The following is a 27688-nucleotide window of genomic DNA, read 5'->3' as shown; positions in this document are numbered from 1 at the left end:
GATGAGGGTGTCATGGACTTTCCTGCTTGGGCTGGTTTTGAATTGTTGGTCTTCAGACTTCAGCCTCCAGAGTAGCTCTGATGACAGGTGTGATGAGAGCTCCTCTTTGCTTCTTTACCCAAGGGCTATGGCTCACAGAGTCTCTTGAATCTAATGGAAGCAGACCCTTGAAGTGACCTCATACTGATTTAGTGAAGCTTTCCATCCTTGTCTCTCAGACTCAGTCAGTATGGTTACAATATGTGTCTTCTGCCTCTCCATAAATCTGTCAGGACCATAGATTGGCATGTTTAAGTGAAGAGCCACTGGCTCTTTTTCAAATTAGTGTGAAAAAGAAAAGGCAGTTGTACAGGTTCAAGGCACCAAATGACTCTGGGTAGACAGCTGATATCACATCAATATCTGTTCACATTGATTGCAATGACTAACACTGCCATCTAACTGTGTATGTGAAAACCTCTCAAAGGAAGATTGAGATGGCAGGCTCTGAGACTTGACTCTCAGCCAAAATCTCACTTAACTTCTCTGGTAGTGTCAGAGTGTTAAAGAAAATCTTACTTGGAAACTTACCTGCCCTTTGAATCTCTGAGGACTGCATAGAGAGAAAGTCAGTATGCTTTCTGTTTTTCAGTTTTCCTTCAGAAATAGCTAATTCATAATTTGGTATGTTTCATCTGCAATGTATATTAAATAGCTGGAAATGTGTGGGAACCCTAGAGCCTGGTGGGACTTTTGGCTAGGAGGGTTTTGATAATGTGTTTGGAGTATGGATGACACCAGCACCAAAGCCTGGTTGTTCAGTTGCTTAGGCTAAGTATTTGACCTTCTGCAGTAATCTGTCAATGACGTGGGCCCAGTTACCTATTTATAGCAAGTAACCCTTACTTTCCTAACATTTGCCCCACCTCCACCCCCTGCCCATAGTACCACTAGCTGGGGTATTACTCCAACACAGGAACCTTCCTTAGGGATGCTTAAGACATACAATAACATGAGATAATAAATGAGACAATATTTACAACAAGGATGGTAATTTACAACAGTCTCATTACCTTAATCCATTGATCTGGAAAAGATGATAAAAATAGAAAACATAGTAAGAATCAAAATTTACAGGTAGGCATTTATGAGTCCATAAAGATTTCATCCAAACAAAGATATTTGAAGCATCTTCATTAGATAAGATCCAAAATGAAGTAAAGGAAAGTTAGGGATAAATGCAGACATTTCCACATTTATACCAGTGACTTAAAATATTTTTAATATCGTGTTCTAATATTACTTTCCAATTGATGGATTTTTTTTTTGGTTGGGGCTGGGTGCTTGTCCCTGTGCCTTTTTATGCACAAGGCTAGTAGTGCTCTACCACTTGAGCCACAGCACCATTTCTGTTTTGGGAGTGGTTAATTGGAGATAAGAATCTCACGGAGACTTTTCTACCTAGACTGGCTTCAAACTGCTATCCTCAGATCTCAGCCTCCTGAGTAGCTAGGATTACAGCCACTGGCATGATAGATATTTTTAAGGTATAGCAAATACTGAAATTCCATGGGGAAAATGAACTCTTACTTCCTAATGATAGACAAGGATTTTAAAAATGCAAGAGATATAGAAAATTAGCTTACCCTCTCTTTCAAATAAAAGTGAGAAGAATTCTCTTTAGAGAATTCAAACACCATTAGCAGATACATCTACTATCAGGTAGTAAAGTCATATTTTAGTAGAAAGCTATTTCAATGGTGAAAATGACGTAGGAATCAGAAGAATGTTCTGCTGAGACTCCAGATACTGGACGCTTTCCCGTACTGGAAAAAAAATTGAGTAGATATATAAGTTATTGCTTAACTCAAATTTGTTTGTAAAAATAACTCATCACCAGTGAAATAACTTACCGGCAGCCACAACTCGAGGGTCCTCATGAGACCGATGTCTCCCAGCTGCACGACTATCTGCATTCTCATTCCACCAAAGAACGTGAACTGCAAAAATAAACCCAAAACTGGTTCTATAGATATTTGGGGCATAAAAAAAGTTTGTGTCTTTGTATAATGAAGTTGTCTGTGAATAATTTTGTTTACCCTTATGGTTTCTTGATTTGCGCATGCACGTGTGTGTGCTTGTTTGTGTGTGTGTGCACGTGTGCCGGTCCTGGGGCTGGAACTCAGGGTCTGGCCCCTGTCCTTGAGCTTTTGTGCTCAAGGCTAGCTCTCTAGTACTTGAGCTCAGCTCCACTTCTGGATTTTTGATAGCTAATTGGAGATAAAAGAGTCTCACAAATTTTTTCTGCCCAGGCTGGCTTTGAACTGGGATCCTGATTTCAGCAAGGATTGCCTTGGTACGAACTACCTGCGCCCAACTTGATTCAGTTTTACCTTAGAGATATAGTCTCCATTCACAATATTGGAATTCATTTACAAATTGTTTTAGCATTGCTATGAATTACTTTTTTCACCTAAAACCGTAATCCATAGGAGATGATTTTTATAACTTTCCTTTTCCACCTAGTTTTCATCTTAAACAGACATCTACTTTTGTATTTATTTCATTTTTGTATGAAACATAGATTGAGCATCCATAATTACAAAAAAAATCTGAAACCTGTAATACTCCTGGTGTCATTCGTTTTAGATGAGGGGGTGTCACTCTGTCACTAGGAGCACTTCTGGGTAAAGATCAAAAGCTCATCACTGATTATTAAGAATGTTAGGTATCCCCTGGATATATAAAATGAAACAATAAGAAAATAAATGGACATTTTGAGCCTTTAAAATACTAAGGAGACATTCTCAGTTGTTGTTTATCCCTTGAGGTAAACTTCACAGATATTTTCTGAATTTGCAATACAAAAAAATGAGTAAATTTTGTATGGGTAGGAGTGTTCATATTTATTAAAAATAGTATACATTATATTTTTGTCCAGGAACAATCTCCAAACTTCAAGTAATAATGATTTCTTTTACAAAGGCAATAGAAGTATATTTAAAGAAATGAGTGATTGTGAGAGAAATAGATTATTTCTCAGGGTCCTTTCACTTATTAAAACGAAATTATTTTGATATAGTAGGGAAAATAGTAGTTTAGCATTGAACAAACCTTTAGTAAGTGTTAATATTCGTTTGGGTAGTACAAGGGTTTAACTTTAGGCTCCACACTTTGAGGCAAAACCTCTACCCCTTGAGCCACATCACTGACCCTTTATTGCTTTAGTTATTTGTCCAGGTAATCGTCTGGCTTTATTTTGCTCATCCAGGTACTTTTGCCTGGCTGGCCTTGTACTATAATCCGCAAAATCAACACCTTCTGAGTAGTTGGGATCATAGGTATAAGCACCACATCTCTGGCTTGATCTATCTTTCTTCCTTCTTTTCTTCCTTCCTTCCTTCCTTCCTTCTTTCCTTCCTTCCTTCCTTCCTTCCTTTCTCTCTCTTTCTCTCTTTCTTTCTTCCTTTCTCTTTCTCTCTGCCTTTCTTTCTTTCTTTCGTTTCTCTTTCTTTCTTTCTTTCTTTCTTTCTTTCTTTCTTTCTTTCTTTCTTTCTTTCTTTCTTCTTTCTTTCTCTTTCTTTCTTCCTTTCTCTCTTCTCTCTCTCTCTCTTTCTTTCTTTCTTTCTTTCTTTCTCTCTACCTGCTTTTCTTTCTTTCTTTCCTTTTTTTTTTTTTTTTTAACACTTAGGCACCTGGCTAGTTGTTAACATTCTATTTAGAATGTAAAAAAATGTTCTTTATTTAGGATGTAAAAATGTTTTTTCAATCTTTTTTTTTTTTTTTTAAAGTATTCTGTATCTTCAGAGACTGGTAATTTTTTTTTTTTTTTTGGCCAGTCCTGGGCCTTGGACTCAGGGCCTGAGCACTGTCCCTGGCTTCTTCCCGCTCAAGGCTAGCACTCTGCCACTTGAGCCACAGGGCCGCTTCTGGCCGTTTTCTGTATATGTGGTGCTGGGGAATCGAACCTAGGGCCTCATGTAGCCGAGGCAGGCACTCTTGCCACTAGGCTATATCCCCAGCCCTGTTTTTTCAATCTTTACTATACATTTTGCAGTAAAAAAATAAGCACTCTAATGAGAAAGTCACACTGATCAAAGGAATACATCATATACACGGAAGTTTCATGGAAGAAATAGACAGACCTCTGTTGAGTGCTCCATATTCAGCATTGAAAACACCAATGAGTGTTGCATAGCCTCGATTGATGTGAGCATGAATCGCCCTTTGAAATGTATGACCCCACAGAGCTGGGCCCCCAGGTATCATTCGAAAGGTTACCAGTTCATACACTCCTGGAAGAGGGGGAAAATCATTATGTTGCAGGAAACATTCTGTTATTTATAATCATATTTTTTTGGTCCAGTGGAAGCCTAATCTATATATGCAAATTTGGATTTATACTGCAAACTGATTTATACATATTTATTATATGTGCATGGTTGTGCTTTGCTTTTGTTTTAAGAAAGACCCTGCTCATATATAAGAGTGAGTTATTAAGTTTAATTACACAGAAGAAAAGAGAAAAAATAATAGATACTGTACAAGGATAAGTTATCATTTGAAATCTATTTACTTATTTACCAATGTTTGTTTACTTGCAGTAATGAAATTTTGGACTCAGGGCCTTATGCTTTTTAGGCAAACACTGTAACACTTGAGCCATGTCCCCAGGCATTTTTGCTTTCATTGTTTTTTGAATAGGGTCTTGCTTTTTGCTTGTGTAAGTTTGGACTGTGATTCTTTCTGTGTTTACTTTCACGTGGCAAGGACATCCGTGTGTGCCACTACACAGATTAAAAAAAAAATTTTGTTACCATTGATTGAGATAGAATCTTACTAACTTTTGCCTGGACTGGCTTAGAACTTCCATCCAACAATCTCAGCCTCCACAAGTAGCAAGGTATCCAGGAGTGAGCCCATTGTGCTTGGCTCTGACATACTTTAAATTTAAAATATTTGTTAATGAAACAGTTATTGAAAATTTCTAAAGAAACAGAAGTTTTGATTTTTCCAAGTCTGTACTTTTGGAAAAGAAATAAGTGAGCCAGTCACCTTGGTTCACACCTGTAACTCTAGCTACTCAGGAGGTCAAGATGTGAGGATCATGATTTGAAGCCATCTCTGGCAGGAAAGTTTGTGAGAATTTTATCTACAAGTAATGACCAGAAAGCCAGAAGTTGAAGCTGTGGCTCAACTGGTAAGAGTGCTAATCACAGCAAGAAAAGCTAAAGGACATAGGCCCTGAGTTCAAGCCCCAGTACACACACACACACACACACACACACACACACACACACACACAACACACACACAAAGTGAAACAAATAAACATGTTTAAGCAAGTAAAATAAATTCAAAATATATTAACTATTAATTAAATAATACATTATTGTATTACATATTTATAAGGAATTATTTTCAAATGGAGACAGAAGTGAAAAATTGTAGTAATACAGCTTGTCAGTTTCATTTAATTCATTCCCCTAAGTAGTCAATTTGTTGTAATTGTGGAAGATCATTTTATATTCAAACCCATATTATTTAAAATGTTTGATAGAATTTTCATATATTACCAATTATCTCTCCAGACATGGTCCCTGCTCCCAGTGAGAAATTTCTCAACCCCACTGATGAGTGCATGATTTTTCCATAATGTGGCTAAGTTTTACTATATTTTGAAATCTGAACTTGGAAAAAATTTTTTACTTAATTTTCACTTAATTTAATTTTGTTGTAAAAGTGATGTATAGAGGGGTTTCAGTTACATTACATAAGTAAGGTAATGAGTACATTTCTTGTCCAACATTGTTACCCCTTCCAGTGTTTTTCTCCTACTTCCTTCCCCTACTCAAGTTGTAAAGTTCATTTTCACTTTTTTAAAAAAGGATAGCTTCGAGATTCAATTTCATTTTATATCAATAATATGCTTCTATTATTAATTTTATTGTTTTCTGGAACTATGGAACTATGTTTTTTTTTTTTTTAATCACTTAAGGTTTAGCGTTTTATACATCAAAACCCAAAGTGGTTAGGAGGAAGACTTACCTTCTTTTGGAGGCTTTCCTAGTTTGCACCAAGGGACCAGATAAGTAATCTCACTCTCTTGTTTATCAATGAGAGGCAAATTGGGAAGGAGGAATTGTTCTTGCCAGTTCTTATCTTCAGCCAAGGCTTTTCTAACTGCAGTTCGATGAGCAAAATTATCTACAGAAGAAAGCATTAAGAAAAGTAAAAAGAAAAAAAACCCTCAACTTCAAACCAACTGTATTTCTCTGTATTTTATCCATTCCAGCAAAATCTACCCCCAGCATTTAGGAATACTGAGGAGTTAGCAAAAGGATAGCACGTGCCTCAGGGTACTTATGATCTCATGGGGACCAGAAATGCAAGGGACTGTTGTCATGTGAGAGAATGGGTTCCAAAGGCACTACCACTTCCTGGGTGGCTGTGTGAGTCATGGTGTCTTTCTGTGGTCACCTTCTGGGTGTGTAAAAATGGAAACGATCACGCAACACCCATGTCCAGGGATGATGTGAGGATATAATGAATAATTCATCTATGAAAAGGACTTAGTACAATGCTCAGCACGTAGTACTGTGTGTGTGTGTGTGTGTGTGTGTGTGTGTGTGTGTGTGTATACACCTCTTATTATTCAATGAGGCATTTAACTGGCAATGACAGCTTATATAAACACTTTCCTAGTAGTGGTAGGTGGCTAAGACAAGGCACACTTGAGTAACTTTTAACAAAATTAATTAAAAGTGGCTTTCTTATGAACAGATATATTTCAAAGAATGGATGGCTTGTGGTCATTCTCAACACCTTTTGTCTCTTCTTTCTAAGTTATACTAATTGTTACCAATGCATGGGGCCTAGTGTCATAATTATGACTAGGATCTCACGAGATGAATGTGAATCTGTATGGTTTATGTTGAGGATAACGAATAACACTGATCCTACATATGAAGGGAAGATGAGGACCTTGTTTTCCCGGTGGGTCATGATTTAAGTTATATCATATCCAAACTATAATTTATGTTTTAGTATGGCTTGTTCTTTTACACCAGGGAAGACCCTTAAAATGTTCTTGCATTGCATAATAAAGTATTTTATTATAATAAAGTATTTTAGATAATAAAGTATTTTAGGAACACCAATTTGGATACTGGTGACCAAACTCTCAATGAAATTAAGAGTTTGTTGGGCATTCTGATGTGGACTGTTAAGACCAAACACAATGTTTGCAAACTTGGTTGCGAGTTTTGTAACTGATTCTCTTTCTTCAGGATTCAGTAACTTCCAAAGGGGAGAGATCTCTTCGTCTCCTTTACCTTCATAATACAGCAGTGACTCCTTACAACTCCCAGGTACAGAATCAACTCCAAACATAATAGAATTATTAAATCTCAGAACTGAGAGGCTCAAAAATTGACTGTCATCCCCTCTACACCTTCGTTTACCCAATTCTTTCAGTGAATTATTTTTGCTGCAGCATTGACATTCAGCCCTAGTTTTACTAATAACAAAAGGTACTTTTGCTTTGTGATGTTAGCACACTTGCAAGGTTTTGCAAGCACTTCTTTTAAATTCTGCACTATTTTCCTAGTACACCATTTATTTTTTCTGGAATATAATTTTATTCAATAGATAAGGATTCATATTTTTCTAGTTACGGTAAGATTTGGGGAAAGCATTGTTAAAGATAGACCACTGAGCACAGCTGGCCAAGATACCCACACTGTCCTGTAGGTGGATTGGGTGACCTGCAGCCTTCCTTCCCTTGGATCTGCTGAGCAGTCATGTGGGCAAGTAGCCTGAGAAGTTTGCCAGCTCTTTGGTTTGCAGATGAGGAAAGACAACATAAGATTTTGTTTTCATAAAATGGATGAAAAGCACATCTTATTTAGTAGGCACTTGATGTATACTAAAATAGTCTTAGTAAGATGTAATAAAATGGATTGCTTAAATTAAAAAAAAAAGATGGACCACTGAAAAAAGTTACCACTGAATTTTGGTACTAGATTCCTTTTTAATAGTTTTATTTAACTTAGGTGTATCCATTGTAACACAGATCCAATAGTGTCTTATATGACATCTGACAGAATGGATATTTGTAGTGAAGACTTAAGCTAGCTACGTCATACCATATTTCCAAATATGAAATACTGTGTTCATTCTGCCTCCAAATTCTACACTCCAGTATCCGATCAATTCAGAGTGAGCTGTCCGAAGGTGAACATTTTTCTTAAAATTTTCCAGGAACTCATTCATCTTTGAGGGTTTAAGGTAGTAGGTACGAAACTCGTAGAATGTTCCATGATCTTGCCTGGGGCCTGTAGCAAAGGAGGCACACATCTGGAGAGAGAAAAGGCAAACTTAAATATTTGGGGGAAAGGTAGCATACGCGATGTTCTGTTACAACCATATCTGACTCTAGAAACAAGGGACACACAGTAGACTGAAAAAATGTATTGTGTACTTAAATAAAATCTCCTTATACTTGTTTGTATATAGATGTTAATGAAGATAACCAGTATCAAATATGCTGAACACATAGCAACTGTGCATTATCAGGAATTAACTCTTTTTTTTGCCACGTTTTCATGAGAAGAAGGCCTATGTATCTTAATGTTACTCCTGTACAGGCAAAATATGATTAGAATTCATTTAATTTACAGCTTTCTCTTAGTCTTACCTTAGTTCAGGATATGTAACAGGGTTTTGCATCTAAAAAACATTACAAATTCTTTTGTAGGGACAATGAAAATGTTTATTAGGAGAAGCCTTTATTATTATTATTACTATTATTATTATCATTATAGCTTCTTATAAAAGGGGAAATTGCTGTATTTTCTACACTCAGTGAAGCTGCCAGTGGTGAAAACAGGACTGAAATTTAAGTAATGCATTAGTAAAGTGCTATCAAACAGCATTTTAATAATGGAGTAGTAGAATATATGAATTCTAGAAAAGGAAATTTGAAGGAACCAGGTACTTAAATCACATTTATTTTTCATGACAGATGCAAAGTGAAGAAGTGCATTTAACATATCTAGTTGTACCAGTTTTATGGAAATACTTAAGAGCCATTACTTTTTCAACAGTATAGGTTCATTGCATAACTTCTAATTCTTGTTCTAAGTGAACTTAACTTTCACGAGGAAACACCTTGCCAGGAATCATTCTTTGTACACATGTATCTGTATATATGTACATACAAGGGCGCACACACAGATGCTCCTATGGTATTGTAATTCAAAAATACGTCTTATGTTACATGAGTTTGAAATATGAGCTTATTTTCTAAAGCTAATAATATCAGAAAAACCTGTAGATTTAGTGTCTGCAAAGCTAAGGACCATGAAGTGAGCCAGACCCAAAGAAACATGGACTCTAGATAGTTTCCCTCATAGGGAATAATTAGTACAGGTTTAGGCTAGTCACAGCAGAGGATCACAAGAGCCCAATAGCTGTGTCCTTATGAACACATAAGATGATGCTAAGTGAAATGAACTCCACGTTATGGAAACAACTATTATATCACTGTTGTAATTACTTTCAACATGCCATGTGAAATCGTAGCTTTTTTTGTTGATGATCCTCTTGTATCTCCTGCCTGTGTTTGCCCCCGTGTTATCACTGTATCTCATTCTGAGTACCCTGGATACTGTATATGCTGGTATTAGAGCTAGGGAAGGGAAAGGGGATATCAAAATCGAGAGACAAAGGATTAAAAAAACAACAAACGACTCCAAAAGCAATACTTACAAAACCATTTGGTGTAAACCAACTGAACAAGTCATGGGGGGAGAGGGAAAAGGGGAGGGGGGCAAATGAGGGAGGAGGTAACAAATTGAACAAGAAATGTTCCCACTGCCCTATGTATGGAACTGTAAGCCCTCTGTACATCACTTTGACAATAAATAATTATTCAGAAAAAAATAAAAAAATTAAAAAAGCTAAGGACCAGTTATTGCTTAAATTGGTCGATTATCTAGAGAAAATATTAGGCTTGTGCCCTGATCTATTTTTGTTTACAAAATGCAATGTGTATTTTATTTGTATGTAAGATTAAATCATCCTGAGTTCATTGTTCATATCTGTCCCTGTCCATTATGGTCTTATTGCTCAAACCACATCAAAAACAGTCACAGCCGTTTCTGCATTTTGTGGACACTGTTTTGTGCTTTCAAACTAAACTGTAATATCAGAGTCTTGGCAGAATAAAAAGAAGTGGCCAAGTATTTACAATTTAAAAAAGGCTGCGTCTGGAGGAAGAAGTAGTTGGTCATAGACACAGACCCTTATTATCTGGTGAGGGGCTGACATACCTTGAGCACCTGTGGTGTGGGAGGTGGAAAGTGAATGAGGAGAGGCAGCTATCTTCCCCAAGTTTGTTGCAGGACTGGGCAAATTGGTCTGTGCCCTTATGTCCCATTTAGGGTTCATTCTAATAATTAGCCATGACTCAAAAGTCAAATTTTTTTTTTTATACTTTTTTTTTTTTTTGGCCAGTCCTGGGCCTTGGACTCAGGGCCTGAGCACTGTCCCTGGCTTCTTCCCGCTCAAGGCTAGCACTCTGCCACTTGAGCCACAGCGCCGCTTCTGGCCGTTTTCTGTATATGTGGTGCTGGGGAATTGAACCTAGGGCCTCGTTTATCCGAGGCAGGCACTCTTGCCACTAGGCTATATCCCCAGCCCCCTCAAAAGTCAATTTTTAAGAGAATGTTGGTAGAAACTTGAAAACTCAGAGAAAATTTGTAAGGAAACATACTAGCTAGTATGTAAGCACTTACAAAGGAATGAACTGAAATGTAATAGATTCTATGGTGAGCTCAAACAGTATAATTTTTTAGAAAGACTAAGTGAAATCCCAACAAAATATGTACCAGGAAATGGGTACTTGTAGGAGAGGAGTGGGGCCAAGGTTAAAAGGGTAGAAGAATGAAAGAGGAGAGAGGGGAGAATGCAGTCAAGAATTTATTGTATATTACAAAGTTAGGATAAATGAAGGGAAGGGTGGGTTGAAGGGTACGTGTGAAAATCTTGGATGGCACAGAACCAGATGCATTATGTACATAAACTGCTCAATTGTAAACTCTTCAATGGTAATTAAGGAAAGTGAAGGAAAGGATGGGTTGGGTGAGAATGTTCAAAGGGATGATATTGATCAAGTCTCGCTGTATTCATCCACTGCTTTGTTGAATGGCAACTCCTTTGCACAACTACCTAAAGATAATAAAAATATTCCCTCAAAATAGTTGTAAGGCTTGGTACTCTTGCAGTGAAGATCAGAAGGACAAAGACTGCAGTTAACATCAGATGCGTGGCCATTGTTAGGAAAGTGTCCACCAGAAAGCCCATTTCTAGGATAGAGTAACTCTTTCCATCTGGGAAAGGAGCAAGAGCCTAAACTTGGAAAGGCAAAGCAACCCGTGGCTAAATTCACAGAAGAGGCTCGGGCCTGGATCGCTTGGTCCATTTGGTGCATTTCTTATCGGAAGCTAATGGGGATAATATTGTGTTTCGTGAGCTCCCACTCTGTGTAACTGCAGGACGTAGGCTGTTGGGCAGATCTTCCGCTCCAGGGCACTGCACCCCAAAATGCTTCAAGTCCCGCCTGGGTTGTGAAGAAAGGCGGAGTCCGGATCAGTGGCCTGGGACCCTTTAGGTCAGTACTTTCCATGTGGACGGGGCAGTGGCTCCAAAGCTGCAACCCAGGAGGCTGGGAAGTGCGGGGTGAGGGGGGGGTGGTCTCTGGGACCACTTGGGGTATCTTCAGGATTGTCTGACAGGCAGGACCAGGGATTCTACTGGCAAGATATCTCCAGCAAGCAGGGCTCCCCTAGCTGTGCCCTTCTCCCGTTCTCTTACAACCCGGGAAAGGGGTTCTCTGTGCGCAATTTCAGGTGCAGGTGCTCTGCCAGATGTGGCCCCCTGCACACCCCGCCTCACAGGGTGCCCCTCCGGCCCCTACCTGTGAAGCGAGCATGCGCGTGGTCAGGGCACCGGTCAAGCGGCCACCGAGGGCAAACATGGCGAGGCTTGAGGCCCAGGAAAGCCACCAGACCTAGAGGACGCCCTTTCTTCTGGCCGCTTGGGGAGGATGACCCAGACCTGGGCTCAGAAGGTCAGCCCCGCCTCCACCGGCCACACCTGCTTTGTGATGTCAGCCCAGGCCTACTTGTCCCCTTTGTCTTGTCTATGCCCACGTTCTTGCCCCAAAGGTCAGAAGTGAGGTTAGAACTGGCTGAGGGCTGAGATGGCTCATCTTCTACCTTTCTGGGCCATCTCTCACCAGGCCCGAAGCGCAGTTATTTATTGAGAATTAAATGCTCCACGCTTTGAGATTGGACCTCGTGTGACAGGGATTCTCGGCTGAGTGTATTCTTGGCATTGTCCAGCTCACACGTGTGCCGTAGACTTTTCTCTCCATGGACACATACGTTCTACAGTTTTCAGTGGGTTTTAGAACTGTGGTGTATTTAATGTTAATTATCTTACTCACCCTCTTTTCCTTTTCCCTGTTCTCATCCAAACTGTGCCATATTAGCTTTCATGTTTATATGTTCATGTATTTATTATCTGTATTTCTTATTTTGAGAACTGTCTATTGAATTTGCTAATTTGCTACTTGGATTATTGGCTCTTTAGGTGTTTTGCCCATTCTGTAGGCAATCTCTTCATTTTCATAAGTATTTTCGTTGCTTCACAGAAGCTTTTAAGCTTGATGCGGTCCTTACTCTTTTATTTTCTTAGCAATTGCGGTCCTATTCAGTAAGTTTTCCTATGGCTATATCTTGTAATGTTTTTCCTATGTTTCCCAGTGGTAGTTTCAAAGTACATTCTCTAACCAGTTGTATTTGGTTCAGTAACTACTACTGAGTTTTATAAATTGTTCTTGTGCTCTTTTTTAGTTCTTTAGTTTTACAGATTATTTTTCTGACATTCTCAGTTCTTTACAGATTATTTTTCTTTCTCAGTTCTTTAGTTTTACAGATTACTTCTCTGACTTTCTCTACAAACCATATTCTAAGTGTGTAGTAACAATTTTGTTTCTGTGTCCCATCTTTACACTTCTCCTTGCCTTCCCACATCCCATTCTTTTCTTTTTTCCTTTCTGATTTCCCCCTCTGTTCCCTTATCTCCTTTGTCCCTTCCTGTCCTCTTTTAGTTCCTCCTTCTTCAACACTCTCTCCCTTTGTTTTGCTGGGCAGGGCCCCATATCATGGGGGTAAGGTGACATTCTTTGAGCACCTTCCATATTTCCTTTCAGGAGTCATTTTACCATTGTAACTTGTCTATTTATAAACATGCTTCTATACTTTATGGAGACTCAAACAGTTACTTGCTATGTTGAAAATATTATTATGCATTAAAGTATTGCTTTAAAACTAAACTATGTTTTAGATTTTAAATTTAAATGTGGCCATCAAATCATACTTTATAAAGCATAGACTCCATGACCCACATGTAACAAAAAGGGAAATTATTTGCTACAGAGAGACTTGAATCTAGGCATGATAATTTTCCTTTTGCTCTTGGAAAGCTAAAAAGAAAATCCTGTATTTCACAATCTGATATCTTAGAGAAGAGAGCTATGTCAATATATACATATATTTACATTGCCATATTTAATTACATTTTGTATTACATTACATATTTATATATTACATTATACTATGTTATTGTATGTTATGTATTTACATATGAATATACATATACACATACATAGTTATACACATTGAAACAATGCAATTTTATACATGCTATATTTTTCTGAATAGTTATATTTTCTCATGAATTCAACATTATTGTAAGAGAACTGGTTTCAAAATGTGCCACAATTTCCTGCATTGCTCCAAAACTAAAATAAATACAGAACACTTCCTGTTTGGCCTTATGACTTTTGTATAATTACTTTGCATTTAGTAATCTTCCAGCACCAATTATTTTCCATGAATTTCTATGCGCAATTTAAAGATATTAAATGCAAAGATACCTAAATCTGCATGTGTGCATTTTAGAAGGCGTTATTTCTTTATGAATCAAGATCACTATAACTTATAATTCTTTGTATCTAATTGGCTTAATTGATGCACTTCATTAATTTGTTCATTTACCAATCAGTTACTTGGATGTACTTTTTGTTCTTTCAAAAGGGCTTAAAGTTTAAAGCCTGAATGGAAACAAAGTTTATACTCAATAGTTCTTTTATTATTCATTGTAGTACTGTTCATTAAGTTGAAATAGTGTTATGAACCACAGAATGCATATTAATACTCTATTCTGTAATCACCCAAATAATTGCTATTGCCTTTAACCAATAGTGCCTCATACCACCATTTATGTCCACAACTGGTGATGTGAGATGGTAGGGACTACAGGAAGGAAATAGCTCAACTAACTTATAAATTAAGTATTTGAATTTAACTTGATTCTTTTTTTTTTTTTTTTTTTTGCCAGTCCTAGGGCTTGGACTCAGGGCCTGAGCACTGTCCCTGGCTTCTTCTTGCTCAAGGCTAGCACTCTGCCACTTGAGCCACAGTGCCACTTCTGGCCATTTTCTGTATATGTGGTGCTGGGGAATCGAACCCAGGGCCTCATGTATATGAGGTAGGCACTCTTGCCACTAGGCCATATCCCCAGCCCTTTAACTTGATTCTTTATTGAGATTCCACATCTGAAAAGGCTTGAGTTTGGTAGTGATTGCGTAACTTCATTGTTTTAAGAACAGCAATGTTAAGACATTTAGGTAATTATTATGGAGCTGTATAGGAATTTAGCTATCAAAAACTTCCTGGCTTTAAGTTTTTGTTTTTTGTCAGTCATGGGGCTTGAACTCAGGGCCTCAGCTTCTTCGCTCAAGGATACTGCTCTACCACTTTGAACCAGACCTCCACTTGAGGTGTCCTGGCATAGGCTGGCTTCAAATCTCCATCTTCAGACCTCAGCCTCCTCAGTAGTTATGATTACAACAGGTGTGAGCCACTGGTGCAAGCTTCTGACAAGTTATCAACAAGGTGGAATGAGAGAACAAGTGTGGTAAGAAGGACCAACTTTCCTTTGCCAAAGCCTATACAGTGTGACATGCCCAAGGAGCCTGGAATTCTGACAGAAATTGCAGAATCACATGAAAGAACAATAAAAGTAACAAACCATGCAAATGAAACTCTTTGTTCTTACCATCTTGAAATTTGATTCAGGTAAATCTTCTGATCTATTTCTTCGATTTCTTGTTTTTCTTTTCTTTCTTTCCTTTTCCATTTGCATTCCCCAGGGATAGCACCTGAAACCCTGACAGGAGTTCAGTATATAAGATTAAGTTTCAAAGGGATCATTAACATTTACTTTTAGTTTCTGTCTTGTCAGCGTTGTAAATAGCCTATTAAAAACTTTTGCCTCCTTAAAATAGTACAACTTTTCTCCTAAATTAAGTTGGAGACTTTCCTGATGAAATTAAATTTCACAGGGACTGTTAAAATTTATTTTTAATCTTTTTCTTGTAAGGATTATAAATCTACTGAAAAGTTTTTGAAATAGAACGTTTTCCTAAAATAAGAAAATTTATACTGATACTACTTAGGGTCTGATTCAGAGATGCAAAACCATTCCATAGCTCTTCTCCTCTGACATAGTGGGCTTTGGTTTTGGTTTTCTATTTTTGTAGGCATCAGGGCTTGAACTTGGCCTCTGCACTGTCCCTTAGCTTTGTTTCTCAAAGCTAATGCTTTACCATAGGAGCCACAGCTCCACTTTTGGCTCTTTGGTGGTTAATTGGAGATAAGAATGTCATGAACTGGAGTGGAGCCACTATCCTTAGATCTCAGCCTTCTGAGTAGGTAGGATTACAGGCGTGAGGCCTCCTGTGCCAGCTCTTGATAGATTTTGTGTAGTTGTGTTTTTTTTTTAGTCCAGCATCAGTGTGAATAATTTCCAACATAAGGTAATGAGAAAAATTATGTTGAATATTGTATATCCACCAATTAGATTCTATCATTCATATTTTATTAGAGTTGCTTATATCATATATCCACTAAATCCAGATGATTTTTGGATGCATTTATGAGTGAACCATAGACATGATTTCACTTTTCTGTAAATACTGCAGTGTGTCTATCATTAATTGGGGTTTAATATTTATTTAATGATTTTTATCTTAATTTAGAATATACATAATCTAATGCCATAAATTTTTATGTAGTACTCATACCTACCAAGATACAGAATGTTAACATAACCTAAGAGAAATTTCCTCACTCATCAACCCAATTGGTAATGAGCAATAACCTTCCCTCTCAGAGACAATCATATCTGAATTTTAAAGCCATGGATTAGTCTTCCCTTTTCTATATCTTCTGTATGTACTCTTCTACAAAGAACACTCTGGCTTTTGTGCAGAGATTGCATTAGAGGAGGATAAAAGTGGAATCTCAGATGGAATTTGGGAGGCCATTTCATTAGCATAGGTGGCATGGTGGAATAGGATGAGTAGCAAAGGAAATGTCAGAAAATACAGTGCATGACAGATCTATTGGTGCTTTAGTTGTGAATAGATGGTACTGCCACTTCATGAGATAGAGAAGATTTGAGATGAAGTAGTTTCAGGTTGGAAAGTTAAAGTTTTTGTTTTAAACATGTTATTTTTAAATGCCTATTCAATTAGATCTGTGTGTGCAGATATAGTTGTAGGAGTCACTACTCTACATATGAATAGTTTTATATTTTGGAAATTGTCAAGCTACCAGTTCAATAAACTAGTTCAGGGATAGTATATTTGTTTAACTGCATTAGATGGACTTTGCCAATCAGTTACAGTCAATTATACAATGGCCCAAATGAATGAAACCATATATGTAACAGGGCGACTATTACTTTAAACACAATTATTGCTATACTAGTGGCAGGTGTGGTATACATACTATCCATACGTTCTATGAGATTTTCTCAACAGTGAATATTTTTATTCATAAATGTAAAATGCAGTAACTTATGAATGTTTTTATTCATAAAAGTAAAATTCAGTAACTTAGTGATTCTAGTGACTAGCATTCTGTTGACACTTGTATTACAAAGCCCAATAACACATACATTGTGCATATTATTAAAATATAATTTCACAAAGTAATACTAAAAGGCTCTAAAATCTGAGGGAATTCCTTTGAGAAATATCTTGCATTTTTCTAGATAGATTGTAGGGAAGGCAATTGTAAAGCTTTTTCATGCAATAATGATGAAGTTTGTTTTCCTTCAACATAAGAAGGATAATCACATATTTATTCATTCATTCAATAAGTATTTATGACAAATGCCTTTTTTCCTTTTTACTAAGAACTCTTAAATAAATACAACTTCAATATTTTCAGGAAACCTACAGTCTATTAGAAGAGATAAATGCATGTAGGTAAATTTATGAGGAATGTATGTTGGTTTAAATAGCATGAAGTTACTCAAGAGTTGAATAAAGCATTTTGCAGTATTTTTTCTTACTCAATCCTCATAAAACGCTCTGAGGTTGGATCTAAAGTCAACTTTTATATTAGGGGAAATGTACATTCTGATAGGTTAAAGTTTATATTCCTAGTAAATTATAGAGCTAAATGCTTGTAGCCATTTCTTTCTGACTTTTAGCCTCTCCTTCTAAACTATGACAATTGATTAAATATGATAAATCCAATACAAGTGTATTATAAAAACATAGAAGAATAGGATAGGAAGAAATAATTTCTTCTTAGAGGAGCTCCCCAGATGTAAAAAGATTACATTTATGAAAAGAAGAGCTAAATTTTGCACTGACAAATAATGTGGCAGGACAAACATAATTGAGATTTTTAACAACCTCCCACACATAATTTAGGAACCACCTTCCCTTTTTTCAAAATTCTCCCTTCTCTAAACTCCTTGCATTAGGAGGACAGAATATTTTGCAAAAAAATTACTATCATGGTCAGCGAAGAGTCAGCTGAGAGAAGAGAGGGCACAAGCAGTAGGAAAACTGTAAGGAAATGGAGGAAGAGAAGCTGCAGAGTAGCTGTGAGGTGAAATGGGGCAGGGTTTTTGCAAGTGTTGCTGTGGCATTTTTTAGAAACCCAAAGACGCTAAAAGCACTTTGATTGCTGGATTCTAATCACAGTTCTTTGTTAAGAACGAACCACTTGGGTCTTAGTTTTACATGGATTGTGATGATAATTTCCATACTTCATAATGATAGGCAGGCAAAGGTTCATGTTCTTTCTTTGGTATTTTATTGAATGTGCATAAATCAGAAGCACACAGATTGATGTGTATTCCAATTGAAGGCATCATTCAAGGTGCTTGTGGATTGGATGCTGATGTTTTTAAATCAGTGCTGATGAGGAGCCAACTTGTGTTCCTTTAAAAAACAAATAGACACCATCAACTTGGTGTTGGAGAAAAGGCTAGAGAAGAAAATGAACTTCAGACTGGCCACGTGAAGAGGAATGGCTAATGAGGACCTAGACCTGTGCTCTTCTCCTTACTTTCAAGCTTAAACATGGACATTAAATACAGTGAATGTTTGAATGTAGGTGTGATGAGGACTTAGGTCTCTTCTTTGTGGGCAAAATACATTGATGAGAGTTTGAATAACACAGAAGTATATACGATTCCTCAGAAAGAAAGGGAAGGGAAGTTCACAACAGTGGTTCAGAGCAAAGATGAAAAGCAGAATCTGTGAAAATGTAAATTCCCCTCACCAGTTATTAGAAACGAGACTGGAGTACATCTCTGCATAACAAGTAGAAGTTAGATGATTATGACTTCGTTATTAAAGAAAGATGAAGCCCTGAATGTTTTAGAACTAGGGTGGGGAGAATGATGAAAGGGGTGACATTGATCAAGATGCATTGTGCTCCTAAACTGACATCACCTCATGAATGAAAACCCCTTGTACAACTAAATAAAGATAAAAAATTTTTAAAAGTGCCCCAAATCCTATCCTGATTAGAAGCTGTGATCAGTAGGATTGTAATTTGAGGGCAATCTAGGCAAATAATGTATTCCCACATTTTTGACCTCAAAAATATGGATGAGGGTGAATAAAATTTTAGGACCATATGATTTTAAATGGTAAGAATCCAGTATAAAGTTATTTCTATAAAACTGTAGTCTATTGACTCAAAAGAGTAATTGTGACTTTGATTTAGATATAGCTGGACCAAGGATTTAAAAGAAAATTATCAGAAATCTTTCCCCTTCCTTCTCACAAGTCCTCCTTTGCTTTTGTAGTTAGGTTGTCTTCATGTGCTTGTGAAAATTGGTTCCAGGCTCATGATCTGCCCACTTACCAACTCCAGCAGAAAAAAAGTGCCTCATTTTTCATAGTGGGATGTCATTTTTTGAATTGGATTTGATTAGACTGACTTGGCTCACTTGCTATGTTGAATAAATCACTGTGTCTCGAGGAATTTCTCTTGTCTGCAAACTGGCAAGCATTCTGTGTAGAGATGTCTGGGACAAAATATGGCTTTGTGTGTAGGCAACCTAGATTATAGGGAAATGTGTTCTATCTTGTGTTTCAGTAAATGAAGTGTCATGTCTTTTAGAGGCAATTGTTGTGTTTGTTAAATGGCTCAAAAAATTACCTGGTTTCTAAAGAGCTTTATTGCCTAGTTCTCTGAGAATGCAATGCTAATGAGTTTACAGGGTAGCAAATTAGATATTTTTTGAAGGGACATTACTTTCCTGTAGAATATGAGCTTTCCATTCATGCCGTTGTTCTGTTACTTGTTACTTACTCTACTACTCAATTGTTCACTCAACCAATATTTGCTGAATCAACCAGTTTTTGATGAATAAATATATAATGTTCACACACACACACACACACACACACACACACACACACACCCCTACCTGAAGCCAGGTATGGTGATTCATGCCTAAAATCCTATCCTGACTTGAAGCCAAGATCAGTAGGATTGTAATTTGAGGACAATCTAGGCCAAAAGTTCAAGACAGCATCTCAGCCGCTAACAACATATGGTGACATGTACCTGTCATTCTAGCTGTGACAGAAAGTGTGCATACAAGGATCAAAATCCAGATTGGCTTGCGCAAAACAAATATCTGACTTCAAAAATAACCAGAACAAACATGTCTGGAACATGGCTTAAGTACTAGAGTGATCACCAAGCAAATGTCAGGCCCTGAGTTCAAAACTAGTTGCATTACCATCACCAGAAGAGAAAAAAAAAACAAGCCAGAGAAATAAGCAAACAAAAATCCAGGCCAAAGAACACATTTTTTGTGCTAAATATAGACTAACATGTTAGTGTACATTACTTCTATTCTGGTCCAATTATTCTTTGTTGGGATGACTGTCATAATGGGTAGATGTGGAGTTATTTATTTTTCAGTGTTGTGAATCCACTGGACTTTAGTCCAGGCCATAATTATAGTAATTTGAATGTGGTAATAGTTTGTTCTCATGTGAAAGGACGAGGATTATTTTAAAAAGTAATAATGGAAGAAGACAGTGAGAAACAGAACACAGGAGAGGGAAAGAGAAAGCAGAGCTGTACTATCACAAAAACAGACATGTAAACTAATGGAATACAATAACGGACACAAAAATAAAACTACACAGCTACAGCCATCTGATTATCAACAAACTTGCCTGAAAGCTATGTTGGAGAAAAAGCAGCTTCCTCAACAAATGGTTCTTGGAAAACTGGATATCCACATGTAGAAATCTGAAACGAGATCCCTGTCTCTCACCTTGTACAAAAGTCAATTCAAATAGGTCGAATACTTTGGCATAAGGCTTGAAACTTTGAATCTACTAGAGGAAAACAGAGAAAATTCTCAAAAATATATGAGCAAGGGAGGAGGTAACACGTTGAAGAAGAAATGTACTCACTGCCTTACATATGAAACTGTAATTCCTGTGTACTTCACTTTGACAATATAGGAAAAAAAGAAAATATATGGCATAATGAAAAAAATAGATGACTAAGGTAACATGTTTCTGAATAGGATTCCAAGAGCTTAAGAGATACGAACATGAGTTGACAGATGGGATTCTATGAAATTAACAGGTTCTGAACAAAAAAATAAGCAACAGAGTGAAGAGACAGCCTACAGAATGGAAGATCTTTACCAGATATTCATTTGACATCAGATTAATATCTGCTATATGTACCAAAAGCATTAAACAGGAATTTCCCATTCTTATCAATAATTCACTCAGTAAATAAATGAATTGGACAGATACTTTTCAGAAAGACAGAAACTGTCATTATAAGCATAATGTTCAAAATACTTAGCTGTAAAAGAGATGTAAATTAAAATACTTTAGTATGTCTACCTCAACCCTAGTCCGAATGGCATTCATTAAGAAAACAAAAATCCTGGTGAGGGATGGAAAAGTGAATTAGTTTAGATACATGCAAATAAGAAAACTGAAGATGGAACTACCTTGTGATGCTTCTATAATTCCTCCTGTGTACATATCTAAAGGAATCATAGCATGCAGTTGAGATACCTACACACTCTGTTTATGTGGCATTATTCACAATAGCCAAATTCTGGAAACAGCTAAGGTACTGATAAACAGGAATGAATGAGGAAAAAGTCATAGATATACCCAAAGGAGTATTTTCCAGCAATGAAGAAAATGAAGTTATATCAGTTGAAAATGAGTGGAACATGCTAAGCCAAACTCAGACTGCATGCTTCTCACACATGTAGAAACTAGATTAAATATATACATATGTACATCCATACATACCTTTTTTTTTTTTTTTTGCCAGTCCTGGGGCTTGGACTCAGGGCCTGAGCACTGTCCCTGGCTTCTTCTTGCTCAAGGCTAGCACTCTGCCACTTGAGCCACGGCGCCACTTCTGGCCATTTTCTGTATATGTGGTGCTGGGGAATCGAACCCAGGGCCTCATGTATGCGAGGTAAGCACGCTTGCCACTAGGCCATATCCCCAGCCCCATCCATACATACTTACGTATATATGTATAGATATACATAATATGTATGTATGGATATACATACACACCAATGAAAGTAAAACAGATTATTTATGAGGGTTTGGAGGCTAGCAGGAAGTGGAGGTTGACAAGAAAGGGTGTTGAGGGGCAAGTATGAACCCAAGCCTGCTGAATACTGGTATGAAAATAGAATGAAACTCATTCTGACCAAGTAGTATCTACAAATAAATTTCCATTTATCCATCTGAAGTCTAACATCGAGTCTTACAAAATGAGTCTGCACTTCCTAAATTATTTCACATGAATAATTATGATCTCTGTTTACATCCACACTTTCCATAGTGCCAAGCTAGTCTGTAAACCTGAGATAGAATGTCTGGCTTATAGTGAGTGTAGAACTTAGAGTCTTATTTTTTCTTGACACTGTACATTTTATGATAATACTCTTGTAGGTAGTTCTGCTTCCCAAAGATAGTTTCATATGCTTTTCCATAAGCCTGGATGTGGCAGAGAAATGTACAGGTTTTGATTTCTTAAAACTTGAACATGGGCTAGATATGTACCTCAGGGTTAGAGCAATTGGTAAGCGAGTGCAAGGGCCTGAGTTCCATCCCCAGCACTGCGAAAACCTAAGTGGTCTTGCGTGATTGCATCTCACTTGTCATCCCAGCACTTGGGCACAGACACAGACAGAGAGCAAGTTTGAGACCAGCTTGGGTTATATGCCAGACTCCGTTTTTTTAAATAAATATAGGTTTACCACAAGTGTATCCTTCCTTACTATCTACCTAGGAGGAATGAACATATTTCTCCACACAAAAAGCTAGAGTAAACATTTTCCAACAACTGTATTCATAATAGCCAAAGGGGAGACACCAAATGTTTGTCCATCTACACAGTGGAATAGTTCCTCAGCATGAAAATGAATGCAATATGAATACATGGCACAACATAGATGAATCTCAAAGACATTATGCTAAATGAAAGAAAGATGTGAAAGTCCACATACCATTTTATTTCATTTATATGCAGATCCAGAGAAAGCAAATCTACAGGGACATTAAATAGGGGTTAGGGATAACTTAAAAACCCACAAAATTTACATTTTAGAATAGTAGATATACTCTAAAATTAGATGAAGGTAATGATTGCACAATGTGATAAATTGCTAAATTATACCTTTAAAGTAAGTAAAATTTTAGTATGTAAATCACACTTCAATAAAGCTGCTAACTTTCAACAGAAATAGAGACCTCTTTGACTCCTTGACAAAAAGAATATACTTGGGGTGAGATCTTAATAGTACATAGTAATAGGGAATAAGGAAAGATATGTCTTAAAGACTTCTGATTGGTTGTTCAAAATACATTTATGAGTATAATATAATTAAGTCCTTAGGGCATTATTCTTAAAGTTTTCAAAAGTTTTAAACATCTTTCTCCTGGAGCAATTTAAAATTACAGCTTCGGAAATTATAGAATTCCCAGAGAGCTAGAGATATTTAAATTGCCTTACAGAGAGCAAAAAAAGTTCTTTAAAGAATTTCCTGATTTTTTTAACTATGTGTTTCCACCTGGGATACAAGAACAAATCAAATGTGCCATATTCTCAAACTAAATCTCCAAACATTTATTCACCCCTTACTTTTGAATTAATTGAACCAAAGAATATTCTCTGTGAAAATTCATTTGACTAGAATATAAAAGAAAGGTTTGAAAGAATTTAGAAATGATGACTATTATCATCAATGTTTTCCAGCTAACATGTTCTGTAACATGAATCTAATAGCAATCCATCTTAAGACATTTATTGACCTGTGGAAAAGTATGTAGAATAGTGCAGTCATAGAGGATCAAGGAGAAACAACGTGCTAAGCGTTGCCCCCTTTAGAGATCATTTCTGAATGCCTGTTAGCGCAAGTCAAAGGGAGGAGAGTGTCAGTCCTTATCCACTGAGTTGAAATAAGTTATGAGTTGTGGTAATCGATTATTTCTTACTGGAGGGAATCTGTAGGGAATCAAAATTTTAAAAAAAGTTGAGAAAAATAAGTGGAATGTCAGTGGCTCATGCTTATAAATCCTGTCTACTTAAGAGGCTGAGATGTGAGGATCACACTTCAAAGCCATCCCAGGCAGGAAAGTCTGTGAGACTCATTTATCTCCAATTAATCATCAGAAAGCATGTAGTGGAATCATGCATGGCTCAGGTGGTAAAGTGGAACCTTTGCCTTGAGCAAAAACATTCTGGGACAGCACGTAGGCCCAGAGTTCAGGCTCTGAGTTCAATCCCTAGGCATGGACTGGCAAAAAAAAAAAAAAAAAAAAAAAAAAAAAAAAAAGAGAAAAATTGTAACACGAAATATCCGAATATAAAGACATTTTTAAAGATTTTAAGTTTACAATTTCTAACTTGAAACAATGATTGATTTGGTCATAATGTAGCTTCTTTAAGTGTCCTTTGCATCTGCCAGTGTATTTCCCTTTATTTCTATAAGGTTACTCCACAATAGTCATGAAATCTGCAAAGCAGGATGCATCCACCCAGGTTCTGTCTTTCTAATGATTTACCTCATAGTACTGAGTTTTGTTTGGTTTACATATTGCAGTGGTAACTTCTGTAATAGTCACTCCCCATTACCTCTCCTTTCCCCCTTACTCTCTCAGTTGTTTGACTCCCAAAAGCTCTAATTTTTCCAATCATGTCACATCATCATTTTTATTAGATATAGATTCTACATATAAGTGAAGTGTCATAATTGTCTTTTGGAGCTAGACTGCCTCACTGCACGTGATGACCTCTGGTTCCATCTTTTTTCTCCCAAATGACATAATTTCATCCTTTTTTATTGCTGAATAATACTCCAGTGTCCTCTCTCTCTCTCTCTCTCTCTCTCTCTCTCTCTCTCTCTGTTCTGTATATCTCCTCCTCCACCTCTTCCTCTTCCTTCTCCTCTTTCTCCTTCTCCTCCTCCTCCTCCTCCTTCTCCCCCTCCTTTTCTTCTTCTTTTTTGGTCTGTCATGGGGCTTGAACTCAGGGCCTGGGTACTGTCCCTGTGCTTTTTGATCAAGGCTAGCCCTCTACTATTTTGAGTTCCAGTTTTCTTCTGGTGGTTAATTGGAAATGAGCCTCATGGACTTCCCTGCCTGGGCTGGTTTTGAACTGTGATCCTCAGATCTCAGCCTTCTGAGTACCTAGGATTACAGACAGGCATGAGCCACTGACACTCAGCTTCTGTATGTTTTATTTATTCACTCACCAATTGTTGGGTACCTAGGGTGATTCCATACTCTGGCTGTTGTTTATACTGCTGCTATAAACATTGATTTATAGGTACCTCTGCTGTATGTTGGCTTACATTCTTTTAGATATATGTCCATGGATGGAATAGCAGCATTATACAATCATCATAGTTTTAGCTTTTTGAGGATCCTGTATACCAATATCCAAAGTGGCCAGATAATTTACATTGCTGGTAAGAATGTATAATGGTCTTCTCCTCTCCCCAGTCCCATCCTTCTCAACATTTCTTGCTGATGACCATTTTGACTGCTTCAGATGGAATCTCAGCATCATTTTGATTTTCATTTTCTTTATGGCTAAGGATGTTGAAAATTTCTTCACACATTTATTTTCTGTACTTCTTTTACACATTATTTGTTTAATTGATTTCCCAGTGTATTAGTTGAATTATTTGTTGTTTTGATGGTCAGTGTTTTTGGATTTTTATGTAGTCTAGATATTAATCTTTTGTTCAATGAAAAGCTTGCAAATACTTTCTTAAACTTGTGACTTGTCTATAGATTCTAATAATTTGTTCCTTTGATATACAATAGCTTTTTAATTTGATGAAATCCCATTTGTCCATTATTTTTTTCTTGGTCTTTCTGGGGTTTGAACTCAAGAGTTCATATTTGCTTAGCAGATGCCCTACCACTGGAGCCATGCCTCCCACTCTTTCATTGCTTTGATGAGTTTTGAAGTAGGTTCTAACATTTTTTGCTAGAGTATCCTGGAGCAAAAATCATCCTATGTACACTTCTGGTGTAGCTGGTATAACAGATGTCACTATCATAACTATTTGTTATGATGGTACCTCACAACTTTTGGCCTGGACTGGTCTTGAACTACGTTTTTTATTTTTTTCTACGAAATTTTGGATTACTTTTCTAGTTTTTGAAGAATAATACTGGGACTTTGGTGGGCATTGTATTGAATATGTAGAATATTTTGGGAGTATATCCATTTTTAACAGTTTTGATTCTGCCAATCCATAAACACCAATGATCTTTCATCTTTTAGTATCTTCCTTAATGTTCTTAGTGTTTTTAATCTTCATTGTGGAGGTCTTTCACATCCTGAGTTTATTCATAGGAACTTAATTAATCTCTGTTTATTTAGAGTCTATTTTGAATGCGATTGTTTCCTTGATTTTTTTCCCTCCCTCCCTCCCTCCCTCCTTTCTTCCTTCTAATAATTGCATAAGGGTGTTTTAATTTAACACGTATATTTATGAGTGCGACTTATCCCAATCAGAGTCAACCCTTCCATCATTCTCTCCCTTTCCACCAGTGCTTCTTCCTCTTTTGTGTTGGTGGTATATAGAACAGCTACTGACTTTGATATGTGGATTTTGTATCCTGCATTTGTCAACTGTGTTTAGTAGACTAAGAGTATACAGGTGTACACACACGTGTTAGCTAAAATATGGTACATTCAAGGGAGAACTCAAATAGTGCAATTCTTCAGAAAGTTCGATGCAAAATACAACAAGATAACTACTGGGAAGCTGATACTTGAAAGGGGTGGAGTGGCGTTAAGGGGGAAAAGGTAGATGAATGAAGAGAATAGAGGAAGAATGAAGTCAAGAATCAAATCTATATCCTACAAAATTAAGAAAAGTGAGGGAAGGGGTATGTAGGGGAGAGATGGGTAAGAATGCTGAAAGAAGTGAGACTGATCAAGATACAATGTATTCATAAGCTGCTTTGTTAAATGTCAAGTCTTTTGTATGACTACTTAAAGATGAAAAAAAATCCAAGAGTATTTTGTTGATATCTTTGCAGTTTTTAAAGTACAAGATTATATAATTTGCAAGTAGGTGTTATTTGACTTTTTCCTTTTCTGTTTATAACCCTTTTACTTTTTCCTCTTGCCTACCTTTCTGCCTAGGAATTGGAGCTTTTTATTGAATAAGAGTGCATTGATTGGACACCCATGTCTCATTCCTTTGGTTGATTTCTATTTAGTAAAATGTTTGCTATGGATTTCTTATATGTACCTTTTATTATATTCAGGTACGTCTTCTTCTATTCCTAATTATTTAAAACTTTTATCACGAGTGGATTGTGGATTTTATGACACTATTTTTGGCATCTTTTTGAGGTTGTCTTGTGATTTTTTTAATCCTTTATTCTGTTTATGTGCTATATTACTCTGCTTAATGTTCACATGTCACCTATCCTTGCATCCTTGGAATGAGAACAACTCTATCATGCTCTATGATCATTTAAATGTATTGTTGAATCCAAATTGAACATATTTTATTAAGAATTTTTGTATGTATTCTATATTTAGTTTTGCATGTTCATCAAGGAAATTGGTCTATAATTTTCTCTTTTTCTGTATCCCTAAGTGGCTTAGGTGTCAGTGTAATACTTGCCTCATATAAAGAGTTTAGTAATGTTCTTACCCTTTCTGTTGTATGAAATAGTTTGAGAACATTCTTGTTATTTCTTCTTAAAAGATCA

At 36.8% G+C, this 27688-nt stretch overlaps 1 protein-coding gene across 1 annotated transcript; it reads right to left on the bottom strand.

Moving 5' to 3' along the window:
- Window positions 1-1713: 1713 nt before the first annotated feature.
- Window positions 1714-8964, bottom strand: LOC125346131 (protein NipSnap homolog 3A-like). The gene is made up of 4 exons (XM_048338398.1): window positions 8127-8964; window positions 6028-6186; window positions 1893-1979; window positions 1714-1805 (listed from the first exon to the last, which is right to left on the bottom strand). Exons 1-4 carry the CDS (start codon window positions 8335-8337, stop codon window positions 1729-1731), a joined length of 534 nt encoding a protein of 177 aa, XP_048194355.1. The 5' UTR covers window positions 8338-8964; the 3' UTR covers window positions 1714-1728.
- Window positions 8965-27688: the final 18724 nt, after the last annotated feature.

This window comes from Perognathus longimembris, chromosome 1 (assembly GCF_023159225.1).
Source record: "Perognathus longimembris pacificus isolate PPM17 chromosome 1, ASM2315922v1, whole genome shotgun sequence".
Lineage (NCBI taxonomy): Eukaryota > Metazoa > Chordata > Mammalia > Rodentia > Heteromyidae > Perognathus > Perognathus longimembris.
The sequence above is the reverse complement of the archived record's forward strand: the minus strand, read 5'-3'. Positions and strand labels throughout refer to the sequence as shown.